The sequence below is a fragment of the Jatropha curcas genome, chromosome 6, assembly GCF_041381405.1.
Source record: "Jatropha curcas cultivar XTBG-Jc1 chromosome 6, XTBG_Jcur_1.0, whole genome shotgun sequence".
Taxonomy (NCBI): domain Eukaryota; kingdom Viridiplantae; phylum Streptophyta; class Magnoliopsida; order Malpighiales; family Euphorbiaceae; genus Jatropha; species Jatropha curcas.
This window is the reverse complement of record NC_143156.1, coordinates 29964001-29979080: the sequence shown is the minus strand read 5'-3', so window position 1 is coordinate 29979080 and position 15080 is coordinate 29964001. Positions and strand designations below refer to the sequence as shown.

The 15080-nt window shown below is 35.7% G+C and overlaps 2 protein-coding genes and 2 pseudogenes across 5 annotated transcripts; 1 reads left to right on the top strand and 3 right to left on the bottom strand.

Moving 5' to 3' along the window:
- Positions 1-1181: 1181 nt before the first annotated feature.
- On the bottom strand, positions 1182-5922 carry LOC149495930 (putative disease resistance protein RGA4; annotated as a pseudogene). Its single transcript, XR_016321134.1, has 4 exons — positions 5797-5922; positions 4620-4687; positions 1617-4120; positions 1182-1523 (listed from the first exon to the last, which is right to left on the bottom strand). The product of XR_016321134.1 is annotated as a putative disease resistance protein RGA4 (transcript).
- On the bottom strand, positions 5685-6684 carry LOC149495929 (protein LURP-one-related 14-like; annotated as a pseudogene).
- On the bottom strand, positions 6498-10025 carry LOC105645697 (ARM repeat superfamily protein). 3 transcript variants are annotated; one of them, XM_037640627.2, is made up of 7 exons: positions 9870-10025; positions 9711-9777; positions 9522-9629; positions 9337-9435; positions 8832-8957; positions 8352-8509; positions 6498-6635 (listed from the first exon to the last, which is right to left on the bottom strand). In XM_037640627.2, the coding sequence occupies exons 1-6, from the start codon at positions 9897-9899 to the stop codon at positions 8370-8372; spliced, it is 570 nt and encodes a 189-aa protein (XP_037496555.1). In that variant the 5' UTR covers positions 9900-10025; the 3' UTR covers positions 6498-6635; positions 8352-8369. The 3 variants fall into 3 exon arrangements, with proteins under 3 accessions (XP_037496555.1, XP_020540322.1, XP_089578487.1); XM_020684663.3 differs by having other exon boundaries at positions 6510-6785; XM_089722361.1 differs by lacking the exon at positions 6498-6635 and having other exon boundaries at positions 8218-8509.
- A 324-nt stretch (positions 10026-10349) lies between these two features.
- Positions 10350-15027, top strand: LOC105645707 (P-loop containing nucleoside triphosphate hydrolases superfamily protein). Its single transcript, XM_020684817.3, has 11 exons — positions 10350-10669; positions 10982-11218; positions 11574-11831; positions 12355-12434; positions 12515-12620; positions 12709-12822; positions 12954-13052; positions 13192-13281; positions 13617-13723; positions 13855-13998; positions 14325-15027. The coding sequence occupies exons 1-11, from the start codon at positions 10361-10363 to the stop codon at positions 14590-14592; spliced, it is 1812 nt and encodes a 603-aa protein (XP_020540476.1). The 5' UTR covers positions 10350-10360; the 3' UTR covers positions 14593-15027.
- The last annotated feature ends 53 nt before the right edge of the window (positions 15028-15080 follow it).

Below are 15080 nucleotides of genomic sequence, written 5' to 3'. Positions count from 1 at the left end.
CTTTCAGGCTCCACTACAAGAAAGAGAGAATTCATCTGGAAGCTATACAGTTTGTAGCCAATTCATATAAGAACTCAATACGGGAGAGAATCCACCGTACCATATTTGCAGAAAGATCAGCTCAGACACGGTACGTAGCAGCATAATAAATATCCATCCCTTCTACAGCATTACTTCCAAACAGATTTCAGCTCTTTGTACGTGAGGAAAATACCAAGCGATATGTTTAACGAAACTGAAGAAAGACGACGAGAGAAGAGTTTGAGCACGATGGGAAAGCTTCCATCTCAGTCACGAAATTTTGCTGTCATTCGTGGATGTGATCAACTGATCATGAGTGCGAAAAGTTTCCCTCCATAATGTAATATTGGAAGTGAGACTCTCATATTTGATATTACGCTTTGAGAGAGGAAATTTTAACCAAAGTATAAACTATTAAAACCACTGAATTATAAGCACAACTGCACAAGCTAGTAAAGTTATACTTCTAAAATGAATTTTATAGTTAACTCCAATATAAAAATTCGTTTGCAACTAAAATTTTTAATGAAATGAAATTTATTTGGATATCTTCTAAACGAAATGAAAATCAAGAAATAAAGAGGAATTCAGTCAAATTATGGGTATTGCTACATCTCACAGTGTTGAGCTGAAATTCAAGTTAGTATACAAGGTCACCTATCGGTTGCATTTTCAAGAATCATTTGGAAAAAAAAAAAAAGTTGATTAAGGATTTATTCAGCAAAATTAGCTGCTGTTTTGCTAGCATACTGATCTCTGAATGTTTGCATTATAGAACCTTTAGTTTAAAAATGGAGTTTCCTTGTATTTTTCACACACGCTGTTTCCACAACTCAAACCTGTGACCCCAGGTCACACAGTGACAACTCCATCGTTTTGCCAAGACTCCCTTCATCTTCATGGTATCATCCTAACAAATAACTGATCATTCTAAATTATTTTCAACGAATCAAACCAACAGATCCTGATGCTTGATCATCTTAATGAGCTATCTAAATGGACTTTTCAAGGTCATTTTCTCAATAAAATTATTTAATGTGTAGTAGAATTTGGACAGGAAATAAGAAATTACACCAATGCATATTTGCCAAGTAAACTATGGTTCAGGAGTTGCAATCTCCTGAATGTTTAATCAACAATTGATTTTTGGAGAAGAAAAATGTAAAAAAATACCCCTCCATTGCTTAAGAGCCTGAGCTTTGACCTCTGATTAAAATTTTTGAATATTCATTTCAGGAAGAAAACGACATAAAGCTTACAAATTTTAGGCATACATACATACATATACACATACGACTAATAGTAATTTTGTTGATCTTACAACTAAAACAAAAGAATCAAGAAAATTTGTTCAAGAATATAATAACTTGAATAAAAGGGAATGAAAAATAAATAGTGCTGCTCGTCTCAACAACTTTCTTAATTTGGTTGACCTGCACCTCTTGATATAGACGCTATCTTTCTTGGCATGGACGCCAAGCTGCCAATGTCCATGAAAAACTCTGCACGATAGCTAAATTAATTAGAGAAAGAAGATAAAATATGATAAGCCGAGAAGAGGAAGAAATATGGAGTGAAGTTAAACTCAAACTTACCTCTACCTGCAATCTTGCAAAATTAATAGAAGAAAATTTGCGGGATATGTGAAATCTTGGACCACTCAGAGCCACTCCCTTTGGCACAATTGTTTTGAAGAAGGGGACAGGACACTTATGCAGCCTCATTAACTTGGAGAAGCATAGGGTTGTTTTAGTTAGATACATCAGATTCCTACAGTGCCAAATTTCAAGGTATTGAAGAGATGACAAGTTCTCCAACCACTTTGGTAAAGATTTCACCTCGTTGAAAGAACGAATGCATGCTGACATGAGGCCGGTGAGATATTGAAGTTGATCTGGGAAAGAATTGAGATTATCCAAGCCAAATATCCTTAACTCTTCGAGCAACGGGAGGTCTTGGATTGAATCCAAACCAGAGAAATACTCTAGTTCCTTTGAGAAAGGACCAATTCTCAAGTCCTTCAGTTGGGAAAGGCAGCATAATATATCTTTCGGACAATAAATCAAATTTGGACAGTTTGTAATTTCCAAATATACAAGTGAACACAATTCACTTAAATTTTCAGCAATAGATGTTAGCCCATCGCACCATATTATGGACAAATGCTCCAGCAATGTGCAAGACTGTAGCTCATTTGGAAGAGATGTTAACTTGGGACATTCTTCGATCTTTAACGTTTTCAAGGAAGTGAGACCTCCAAGACTCGGTATAGATACCAGATTATGACAATAACTTATTCTCAAGTCTTCAAGAGAAAAAAAGGCATCGAATTTGTCACATAAATAACTCAACTCTTCGCAACCATCAATTTCCAGTTGTGCAAGTGATGAAAGATGACTCGCTGGAATGCTCGTCAATTGAGGACACCCTGAAATTTCCAAGCAGCAAAGCTGAGGAAATGCAATTGCATCACTTCTTTCGGTTACTGATGGCGCCATCCATTCTGTTAAACTCCTCATCGAACATAGATAGAATTCTTTTAGAGATGGAAACGGTATTTGTTCTCTGCTTTTGCCATAAAACTCAGTGCCTATACATCTGACATTATCCATTCCACTTATTTCAAGAATTTTAAGAAGAGGAAGTTGTCCAAGCCTTGGATTTCTGTACACTTCTTGCATCCATCCAATCTCAAATTAACCAAATTATTGAGTACATCAACAACCATGATGGAAATGTTTCACCCCAATAATTCACGATATCTAAGCTCTCTATGTTTGAGTGAGGCTGGAGGCCTTCCAAGACTTCCTCATCATTATTGCAGCTTTCTCTCTTCCTACTCCAAGTAAACCGCAATGCATTTATTTTAGTTTTTCCTTGCAGGTTTGCTTTCTCCGCTTCACTTTTACCTCTCACCAGCTCAAGATTTGTTATTGCTAATTCTCCTCTTAGTTCCTTTAAGGACTCCAATTCTTGAATGTTACCGCCCCTAGTTGGACCCACAACAAATAATGGCAATGTTTGAAGACAAGTTAAGCGCCGCACCTCAGCCGGCATCTGGTAATCATAAGAGAAATAAATATGCCTCAAGCTGATGAGATTGCTTATTCATCATTTGTAAGTAAATTCAATTTATGCCTATATAAAGGAGAAGACTCCATTACAGATGTCATTTCTTCACTAAGAGTTGTAATGATAACAGCATTTCCATTATTTCTACTAATCATCAACAATCGATTTTTTAGACCATCCCATTTCTTGGATCCCTCATTCCACACATCATCAAGTACAAGAAGAAATTTTTTCCTCTCCAATGCCTTATCAAGGTGTTCAAGTGTTGCGTCCCTATTGGTTATCCCACCTGCATTTTCATCAAGTGTTTGTAACATTTCCCCGAAAATCCTTTGATCATCAAAATTATCAGACATACAAACCTATATAGTTACATCAAAAAGTTTTTTCTCTTTCCCCTCCTTGCATACCAGTTTAGCTAATGTTGACTTCCCAAGGCCACCCATACCTACTATGGAAACAACAATGAGAACTTGTTGATTGCTAAAGCAAGTCAGAAGGTTCACAATTTTTGAGACATCATCTTTCCTTCCTACAACTTTTGAGTTGTCAAGTACAGATTCTGTCACTCTATCCAAGCCACCTTCAAGCGCTCTATCTGCACATGTAACTCTAAGCCCAAAATCAGCTACTTCCCTTTTGATTTTATCCAGTGACTCATTTATATCTCTAACTTTATGAGCCATTTTGACATGAAATACGGCTTTCTTTAAATAACGAGTGCTTTTAGAGAAGGGAAAGAATTCAGATACCTTTGCCTCCAGTTGGTTTTGAATCTCCACTGTTTGTCGAAGAATCTCATAAGCAAACTCACCAAGTACGTCTTCAGCATCATAAGCAACGTCTTCAAGCTTTTTAAGCCAACGTCTAACGGACTTTTGTGTCACTTGTTGCTCCTCTGCATCTTGCAATACATCACGCATCATGCTTAATGATTGTTGAAGGCATTTTAATTCATCGCTTAGACCCCAAGTAAGGATGATTTTTTCAGTGATAAGTGAGAACAGCCGAGTTAATATTCCTTCTACTACAAAACGCAAGAAGATGTCAGCCATAGTTCAGTGATCGTCTTTCTTACTCAAATCAAGGAAATCAATGGAGTGAGAAAATAGTGGTCCTATAGATTAATTCAACAATAGCTCCTCACTGTTGACTGGGGAAATTGTTTTTTATGTATCAGTTTTGTCTTATACTTACATGTGCTGGCTATTTTCAAAGTCCAATTATGCGTGTATTATTATAATAAAGAAAAATCAAAAGATGGATCAAACGGTAAAAGCAACAATCCCCATTTCATCTTAATTAAGCTTCTCTTCATTAATGGCTATTTATCTGAGTAAAGATTAAAACTTGCTACTATCACGTGAAGATATAACAAGCATGTGATGTATCTGGTATATACAGACAAGACACAAGCTTTTACATGGCACCCACCTTTAAATGTAAATTAAATATTTTTACATGGAATCTTAAAAACAGATGATACAAAAATAAAAGAAAATACAGAGAGAAAGAGAGGTAAAGACCTGCTTTTTTCTTCCTAAGATCAGCAATTGCGAGACAACAGACCTCCATGTTTGCTTAAATGCAGATGCTGTGTAAGGAAAATGAATAATAATCAAACCATAGATTAAGGATAAATGAAATGAATAGATAAAAAAAATAAAAAATAAATGTATAATTCTTTTGGTGCAGAAAATTTAAACGAACCCAGTTTCAAGAGCAGAAAATTTTTAACAGATTGAGTTATGTAGATGTACTACTAACCATCTACATAAAGGAAGAATTTTCTTATGTTAATTGATGAATTACTTTTTCGCTCTTGAAGCACAGCTTGCTTAGTTCAACATAATAACTGGTGAAAAGATCGACTCATTTGGCTGTAAGTTGGGATTTCAGCTGTTTGTGGATTAGAGAAAATAGTAAATGACCGTGTTTTATGCTTAAAGAAATACCATCCATGAAAGAAGAAAACAGCAAAAAGTTCTGGGAGACGGAGAAATTTCCTTCTTACTTATGATGATAAGGAAAAGTTTTCCTATTCTTAATATATACGAGGCAAAAGTTTCTTTCAATAATGAATACTGATTCTGCGGTTTTAGATATAAAAGATATTATATAGAACCAAAAAAAATCAATTTAGGCATTATTCCAAACAGTTAACATGCGCATGCATAACTAAATTAACTGATCCTGTAAAAATTTTTGCTATATATATATGGGTTTGCATGATCCATTTTAGCACCAGTCTGAAATTTTTGGCCGAACAAAGCTAGCTAAAATGGTGAAGTTTGAATTCTCAGTTGGGTGTCTGATGCTGCAAGTTCATTGCTCAATTTGTGAAAAACTTCATAAAAGTTAAGCTTTGATTCAACAGTACTGCTGTGTGAGGCTGCAACTTAAAATCCTCAATCATAGCCTAACCAAGAAGAAACTAAAATGGAACTGTTTGAAACAGAAACTAATTTCATGGAACCTTTGGTTCAAAAATTGAGCAATGAAACTCTTCACCTTGTAAATTTGCACATCACAGCATATCCGGGTTCAAGTTTCATATTCATATACATTAAATGACTACAGAGACAAACACATAAGATACCAATCTCACTAAGAACAAAAGAAATATAGTATATAATATGTGTAGGCTTAATATTATAGGTGCCTCGGTATGCAAAAATGCCTTAGAAAGATAATCAATCTTACATTATCAATCTCATTGAAAATAGTAACTAATGACACAATGAAGGCATAATTCACGCCTGGATAAACTTCGACCATGAACTTATCTCTGCCTTCCAAAAAGCTTCCCCAACTAAACTCGTGATTCACCTGTGTAGTCATATTACCAATGTTAAGTTCTAGCTTCAAAACCTACTACTTGCATTCATTTCTTGAAAAGATACAAGAGAAAACACTCTCAAAGCGTTTTTTTTTTTTCCCTCTTCTTTGTAAAACCTTTCAGTTGTATTATATTTTTCATAAACCCAACGAATGTTAGTTTCTAAGGTTAACCCTGCAATCACCTTTGTATACTTTAAGAGACAGAGAAGAGTAGCAGCCAACAACCTGGAAGTTGCTGATATCTTCATTATTGTTGCCTGGTAAGAAGACATCAAGCCTTGTTTTCACCTGAAGAGGAAGGAAACGCTGCACAGCAAAAAGGAGACCATTCCTTCCTGAGATCTCCTGATGAACTAACAAACGATGCCAGCTTGTAAGTAACTTGGCAAATACTGAAAAAAAAAAGGTTAGATTGTTCTACCTTCCAGAAACTACATGTATTTATTTATGCATTACTTACTTTAGCATATATATATATATCACAAAGAGGCAGCATCTACCTTTTAATGCACTGTGAGAACTGAGAATATGAAATGAGTAGGATCCCTCATGATTGTTTTCTTTTGGCAGTTCTTGTAGCGGCCATCAACCTGGAGGAAGAGATTGCCATTTGCATCAAGAAGTTCAAAGTGGGAATTAAAGAGCCCACTATATTTCTTCTTGATGAGCAATTCCACAAGATAGGGCAAAGAAGCCTTCCCCTACAACACTAACAATGGTTACTCCATATGCTACCTCTTGAGAGGCCATTTAAAATTCCCCAGTAAAACAGTATATTAGCATCCAATTATACAAGATAATTCTGAAGTATTCTGCAATGCCTCTGTCCATAAGCAGTCTAGAAAATAGGCCTGCAAGGATAAATCTCTCATTTCCCAGAAGCTGAGTTCTTTATATTGACAAGGTAACATGGTATGACAGTATCAAGATTAGATGAGAAAAAAAGAATTATCATATAAACCAACCAGTTTGAATTTCAACTAGCGCTGAGGTTGGGCAAGACAAATTTATTTCGCTTTTTAATTACAATTGAGTTTTTTATATGTCTATAAGCAGAATGTACAAGAGAATTTATATATAGACATATTTAACTGAAGAGCCATGTACCATATGGAATGTACAGATAAACATGGATACACCTAATGTACTCTTAGAATATCTGCTATCATTTTGTAATAAATATTATATTCAGAAATTTTCTCTCATTTGATGCACTAAAAATAGTTTGCATAAAATGACAGTGATCTTTGACTCTGTATAAAACAACCTAGGATAGTTAAGATGTAACATCTGCATACTGATTTCTTGAATGATATTCATACACCAGAAGCTATAGACAGGAAAGAACACCAGATAAGATTAGAAAGCCAACTAAGGTTTGAAGGTCCAATCAATCAAAACATAGATGCAAGATGTAAAACAAATTTCTTTGTTTAATAAGAAGATCTCCATATCAATGTGACTTTTGAAACTTTTGAATTCTTCCCACAATATAGAATATAAATGGCGAATTAGACCTTTGAGTCTAATCTTGGGATCAACTTAAAAAATGACTGAACATTCCAAAAAAAAAAATGTTAAAATAAATTAAGGAACAGAACAAATTAATATGTTACTAGGTAAAGGTTCAGAAGAAAAGAATATCCTAGAAAGAATTCAAGCTAATGCATGCAACACAAATTTAAATGTCTTTGACAAAAAGTTAGTTTCCTTTGATGTAGAGTAAGTATAAAGAAATAGAAAAGTCCTCCAACCACTTGTAAGACTTCAGTAATAATCTGAAGAAAGAAGCTGGGTGTGTATGTATGCTAATACAGTAGCTGCTGCTCACCCATCTCCTACTCCAATCCTGATAAATTCATGCCATACATGGGCCAGCAAATGAAATGGTTGGCACAGAAAGAGTAGAATTGGTGGATTAATGTTTAGTACTACTAGTTAGAATGCATACCATGAAGATCATAAAAAGAAACTTCTAAAAACAAGAACCTAAAGTGCTTAATAATTCAGATTTTGAGTGAAAAGAAGTTCCATTTACTGGCAGCTCCAAGAGTTGATGCTGTATAAAACTTTTATGAAAGGTAAAATAATGCTCCATTCGCTTTAAAATAGCTTTTTCAGTAACCAATCCCCAGATGGTCTTTCTTTAATTCTTTCAATGAGATATATCTAGAGTTTCTTTCTGGAAAGCACGCCCCTTCATCCACTTAACAGGTTAGGAAGAACAATGACATGAAAAATAAGATTAAATAAAAATTTGTTCGGAGAAAGATGCCAAGTGTGTAAGCAAAATCTAACTTCTTTTTATTACACTGCAAAAAAGCCTCTCTTTGTAAAGTAGAGTTCAATCTAAAATGCAAACATGGTTTTTTGACCTAAGTCAAAGTACTTCCAGCCTACAATGGTAAGTTTTATACCTTAGTCACATCTTAAGATTAACAATCATATCTCAGATCTTGGAATCTCTTTATCAGGCTTGATTTGTAGTTCTTGATTTCTTCTTCCTCGGAGGAATTCGGGGTAGACTTAATGACAGAGATGGCCCCAGCATCTTTTAAAGCTCCAACAGCCTCATCTGCAATTCCACAATGTATGTTAAGCAACCAAAATAAAAAAGTAAATGCTGGTTACTACTTGGTATTAGTTTTGTTGCCTCCTGCAGTTACCAAGTTGTGCAACTCCACAAACATTTGTCACATTTATTATGGTAACACCACTGTATCGAAAGAATAAGGCAAACTGGAGGTTCACATCCACAACATCTATCTGTCAATTTCCATATCTGCCGAATATAAAAAGCTTTCTGACCTAGCATCAATACTAGTTTTCATAATGTGGGATATAAAACATAAACATATAAGCTCATACTTGAAAAAGCTCAGACATAAACATTTAACCTGAGTGTGAAAGTGCAGCAAGAGCCTTGAGAGCAGCAATCCGAGTGTCATCATCCTTTGCATCCTTCAACATGCTTACCAACTCTTGAGCCCCACCCATCTCCACAATTTTCATCCTTTTTTCATCTGGAAATCAAGAGGACACAGAGCTCACCTATGAAAATTTTCTCAAAAAACAATCATAAAGAAAAAAAAAAGGGTGGAAGCGATGCAGTGCTAATTTTATTTTTCAATAATTTGGTTCTAAAAACAGAAACTTTTTTCTTCTCCCACTGAACCCACAAACATTTTACTTTTTACCAGCAAAGCAAATCACTCATAGTTCAATTACAACAATCAACAATTAAATAGAAAGGCAGCTTTAAAAAAAATTGATCGAAGATATTTTGAGGTAAAACCAACTGATGAATGCTTTATTCTAAGTTCTCCTTAAGACATGAATAAAACTGCATAAGCACAACAAAACTGCATTAAAAAAATTGAAAAATGAAAGTAGCAGCATTACCATTAACAGCAAAACGAGCTAATCTGGAAGCACCAGTTCTTTTAAAGAAAGGATCTTTGACTTGCAAGAGAGAAACTGACTGCTGCACCAAATTATCTCCTGAAAAATTAGAGAAGTATAATTTTCAATTCTTGAAGTTAATACCAGCAGCCAAACCAAGAGAAGCTTAGATTGATTAAGGTTACCCATGTATGGAAAGAACTGATAACCAACAAAAGTAGCTGTCCCAGCGAACATAAGTTTCAGTAACCATCCAATTTTCCTTTCAGCATCCTGCTCAATGGCGAGCTCATCTGAAAGTCTCTAATCAAATTAGACTAACTACCACTTTCTGCATTTAAAAAATAAAACCAAAAAAGAGAAATTGAAAATACCTCTGCTTTTATTCAAAGATGAGAAATTACGAGACTGCAAATGTGGGTTTTTGCTTCGGAACAGATACTGCAGATTATTGAGAAGGAATATTTCACTAATCAAATTGATATGGGAAATAAATTACATGGAAAAAAGAAGCAAAATGTGGATTCAATTACGGTGCTAAGTTGAGCTGCTGACTTGCGCATACTCTCTCCCTTCGGTTTCTGATTTGCAGAGCACGGCGGAACGGGCTAAACTTCAGGTAAATGTTGCTTAGATACGCAATGACATGCCTAAGTCGACATGTCGTTTTTTTCTTCCGCATTCTTTTGTTCCTACGTTTAAAGTACAAAGCTGTTGTAAGCAAACGACCAGTCATTTGGAGAAAAAGCTGGTCCTTTTAGACTTTGATTTAAATAAAGACCTCTCATTTTCTTAACGACAAATGTTTCAATAATAACTGTTGCTTCAAACAATTACTTATATATTTGTGGTCGGTGAACGACCAGGCTTTAGATTTTGGGATCCAAACGACAAAGTCGGTTTTAGAGTGGCCCGTTTGATCAAAACAGTCTAACCCGAATGAAGACCCGTCCCAAAAGCAAAAGCCAGCACGAAAACGGTGCCGTGTAGCTGATTACAAATACGCTTCTCCTTCGAAAATCGAATGAAACCAACGAAGTGGCGGCGGGTATCTGAAACAATGGACTCCACCGATATGCAGAATCCGAACAGAGCGTTAACAGACACGCGCTTCTCCGATCTAAAACCGCCTCTGTCGGAGCCGGTTCTCGATGCTCTAACAGAAGCCGGTTTCGAGTATTGCACGCCTGTCCAAGCAGCTACGATTCCCCTACTATGTAGCTACAAGGATGTTGCTGTTGACGCCGCCACCGGCTCCGGAAAAACCCTTGCTTTCGTAGTCCCACTCGTTGAGATTCTCCGGCGAGCCTCCTCTCCTCCTAAACCCCATGAGGTGCTCCTCCACCCTCTCCTTTTCTTCTCTCTATTTGGTTGCCATGAAAACGCACGAAAAGAAAGAGAAGATTGCGTTTTTCTCTCCTTTTCCACTTCAAAATGAATAGTTTTTACTATAAAGTTAAGATAAGCTCAGTTTAGTATAGCATATAATCACTAATGTGTTATAGTTACTTCAGATCATAAATGGTTTACTTAAATTTGCTGAATTTAAGCTTAGCTTGGTCCATTTTATCAGCTACCAGTCAGAAATTCGTACTCTTCGCCATTGTTTTGTGTTATTGAGCTTGGAGTTTTCGTTTGTTTACAGGTTATGGGAATAATTCTCTCTCCTACCAGGGAGCTTTCATCACAAATATACAATGTTGCACAACCTTTCATTGCAACCTTATCGAATGTTAAGTCTATGCTACTTGTTGGAGGTGTGGAGGTGAAAGCTGATGTGAAGAAAATAGAAGAGGAAGGAGCTAATTTATTGATTGGCACACCTGGAAGGCTTTATGATATCATGGAACGCGTGGATATCCTGGACTTTCGAAACCTTGAGGTAGTGATTTTACCCACTTAATGAGATTGAGACTTTTATATCATGAAATTTGCAGCTCAACCGAACAGAATGCTACTTATGTGACAAGGAATGTTTCATAGCTGCTAGGATGTTCAATCCAATAGGTTCTTTGAGATTCACGTTATCATTTCATTACAGTTACTTAATTTGCTTTAAAAGGAACCATGACTGAATCCAGGACATGTTAAGAAAAACTGAATGTGCATGTTAGATAAGATATTTGCTTGCTCAAATCTAAATACTTTGAGGACTTCTAATGAGAATAGTAGCAAAATATGCCAAAAAAAGTGGTTATTGTAGAGTGTATTAGTTAATATGTTCATTGGTGGACCAGGTTTTAATTCTGGATGAGGCTGATAGGCTATTAGATATGGGATTTCAAAAGCAGATATCTTCCATCATATCTCGCTTACCCAAGCTTCGTAGGACTGGTCTTTTCTCAGCTACACAAACTGAAGCAGTTGAAGAGTTATCTAAAGCTGGACTGAGGAATCCTGTGAGGGTTGAAGTTCGAGCAGAGACAAAATCACTGAATGATTCAACATCTTCACAATTATCATCTTCGAAAACACCTTCAGGTCTTCAACTTGAGGTATATAGTTTTTTGAATTTTTTCAATACTATGTTAAGTTGGTTTTTCACTTAGATTATCCCTTTGTTTTCTAGTTACGATTGTCTAGTTGATGCTCTGAGTTAAATGAGTATACTTGCTTGTAAATATTTGTCTTTTGTGGAATCATTATATACAAATTCTCAGTTGTCTTAAAAATTGGAATGCAAGGGCGTCAAACTATTCCACATTGGTGCATTTTTTGTTTCCTGTGCCAATGTATCCCATCTTTGAAAGTGCTTGAGGATTCAAGGATGCCTTTATGGGGAGTTCTTAATTCTGTTTACATTTAAATCCTTAAATACTTATGCTTCAAGAAAAGTGTTGTTTAAAATAATTTCATTCTTTTCCTTGAATGGAATACCCATGTAGCTGAAAAAAGTTTCATAATTCATATCATAAGGCATACAATTCATTCAGCAGTTGTACATAAACACTGTAAATGGGTTACTTGTTACGAAAGCATTTTTCTAAGTAGTAAGCACGAGTTGTCCTGCTTTTGCAGTATTTGGAATGTGAAGCAGATAAGAAGCCATCACAACTTATTGATCTTCTCCTTAAGAACAAATTTAAAAAGATTATAGTGTGAGTTATTATTTGTATTTTCCATTGGATGAGTAATGCAATCAATGTTAAGGGTTAAAATTATTTCCTTACATGTGCAGTTACTTTATGACTTGTGCTTGTGTTGACTATTGGGGGGTTGTTCTTCCACGTCTTACTGCTTTAAAGGGTTTTGCTTTGATTCCTCTTCATGGAAAGATGAAACAGGTAAATTTTGGAAGATGACTGTAGTTTTGATTATATCAAAGTCGTGAACTAACCTATGTGTCTGACATTACGTATTTTATGTTGATAGACTGTAAGAGAGAAAGCGTTGGCTTCATTTATATCTCTCAAAAATGGCATTCTTCTGTGTACGGATGTTGCAGCACGTGGACTTGATATTCCTGGAGTTGACTGTATAGTGCAGGTAGCATGATAACTTCTGAGTTACCCAGTAATCTTATGAGGCATGAATTTTAGGATTTTATATTAAGGGTATTAACTTTTCCATTATAATTTTGTAAATGCTGATTCATGTTGGTCCCTTGTTTTTTTCAGTATGATCCCCCTCAAGATCCAAATGTTTTTATCCACAGAGTTGGGAGGACTGCTCGGTTGGGTAGGCAGGGAAGTGCTATCGTTTTCCTGTTGCCAAAGGTTCAATTCTTAAATCTCTACCCATGTGGTCATTATTAATCAGTTGACAAGCTACTCTACTGCTCTATGTTATGAATTCATTAATTCAATGTTGATTCTATATAATGAAAAGGTGATCAGTTTGGTTGTCCTTATGTAGGAGGAAGCTTATGTAGAATTTCTGCGCATAAGAAGGGTTCCTCTTCAAGAGAGGAAAAATACAGATGATGTTCCTGATGTTGTTCCTCAGGTAAGCATGATTTCTGTTGTAACATGGACTGTCAGGATAGAACTAGTAATCCTAAATAAGTTAATGAGGCTGTAATAATTCCTTAGTGGACATGCAGCATCACTTCAAAAATAATTACTGTTACTACTTCCAGTATATCCTTGAAACCGTCAGAGGAAATGGACCCTAGAGCTTAATTATCCTAATGAATTCCAGTGTGTGTGTGATGCCTTTGATGCCAACACTATATACTAATCGTTGGGTTGCTTCAAAGACTATGTATTCATGCTTCAATTGTTATCATTCCTCCTCTGGTATTTCTTTGGTCAGGTGAAAATTTCTTATGTCATTTTCAGATACGTGCTGCTGCCAAGAAGGACCGTGATGTCATGGAGAAAGGACTGAGAGCATTTGTTTCATTTATTCGTGCATATAAAGAGCATCATTGCTCATACATCTTCAGGTCTGTAATTACATTTCTCCTTAGATTTAATTGTTTCTTTTTTTCTCAGGCAGTACTTTCTTTACTAAGACTATAACCATACCACAGTGGCATTGCAATCAGATATTCAGTTTGTATTTTGTGTCCTACAGATGGAAGGAACTTGAAGTTGGGAAGTTGGGTATGGGTTATGGTTTATTGCAGCTCCCTTCAATGCCTGAGGTAAAACACCATTCACTTTCCACTGTTGGTTTTACTCCAGTGGAAGACGTCAAATTGGAGGACATCAAGTTCAAGTAAGAAACCTTTGCAATTCTTTAATTTATCTCATTAAGTTGAGTCAGGGGGGATAAGAACTCATGTGATTATACACGCCAGCAGGGCCTGAAATTTCTTTAAAACATTTTCATTTTATCTGCTGTCTAATTTCAATTTTTCCTTAATTTAAAATTGTTCGCCCATATATATATTTGGCTTTGGGAAATGATTTTGCACTTTACAAAAGTTTCAACTATATTAATATAAAGCTATCAAGGCCTGGGCTCTTTATTAGGCTTGTGCCCAACCAGTTCTTATTGAGATTTATAAGTTGTAATAACTAATGAGTACTTGCTGTAATTAGGGATAAATCTCGTGAGAAACAAAGAAAGAAGAATATGCAAGTGAAGAAAGAAGCACAAGAGCAAGAACCAAAACCCCAGAAGCCCAATAAGACCCCCAATGCTGCCCCTACAGCAATGAGGAAAAAAACAGCTAAGCAGAGACGGGCTGCCCAGACAGTTGAAGATGAAGAGGAGTTGGCTCGAGAATATCGTTTGCTGAAAAAGTTAAGGAAGGGGACTATTGACGAAAGTGAATTTGCAAGGTTAACTGGAACTGAAGAATTATAATAAAGTGAAAGATCTGCAGATGTTCATTTTGTGAATTGACATAGTAAGCTTCTGACTGGAGGGTAATGCTTTTCAAAAGTGAGAAGGGGAGGCGAAACTCTTGTTAGGCAAGTTGAAATCATCTGGAGCTTGTTTTAAAGACTATTCTCAAACATAAGGACAGAATATGCAGTGAAGAAATTTCAACAAGAGCTAGAAAGAGCCGACTGCCTGTTAATTTCTGCATCTGGTTTGACAGATTAGAATTATAGGTTCTCATTCCGTTTTTATTCCTATCTTTTGATGAATCATGCATTTTCGAACAAGCAATGATCCTATCGAATTGTATCGTGATGTTGATTATTAGTTAATTACAAATGTGTACAATTCTGCAACCAAGATCAACAAAATATTATAGACAATTTTGACACGTTAATGGTATAACATTTAGTTTCATGCTTGTTTCTTAATTATTCGTAAATTCAAGCTTAATTAGTGTTCCAACAGAT

Bases quoted from the DNA above. Each gene is read 5' to 3' on its own strand.
- LOC105645697 (XM_037640627.2), bottom strand. From the start codon at position 9,899: ATGCGCAAGTCAGCAGCTCAACTTAGCACC. The intron at 9,630-9,710 runs GTATTTTCAATT...AGAGACTTTCAG, and splicing joins ATCTTTGAATAAAAGCAGAG to ATGAGCTCGCCATTGAGCAG. The intron at 8,510-8,831 runs GTTAAATGTTTA...GTGGAATTGCAG, and splicing joins TGCTGCACTTTCACACTCAG to ATGAGGCTGTTGGAGCTTTA.
- LOC105645707 (XM_020684817.3), top strand. From the start codon at position 10,361: ATGAAACCAACGAAGTGGCGGCGGGTATCTGAAACAATGGACTCCACC. The intron at 13,282-13,616 runs GTAAGCATGATT...TGTCATTTTCAG, and splicing joins TTCCTGATGTTGTTCCTCAG to ATACGTGCTGCTGCCAAGAA. The intron at 13,724-13,854 runs GTCTGTAATTAC...TGTGTCCTACAG, and splicing joins CATTGCTCATACATCTTCAG to ATGGAAGGAACTTGAAGTTG.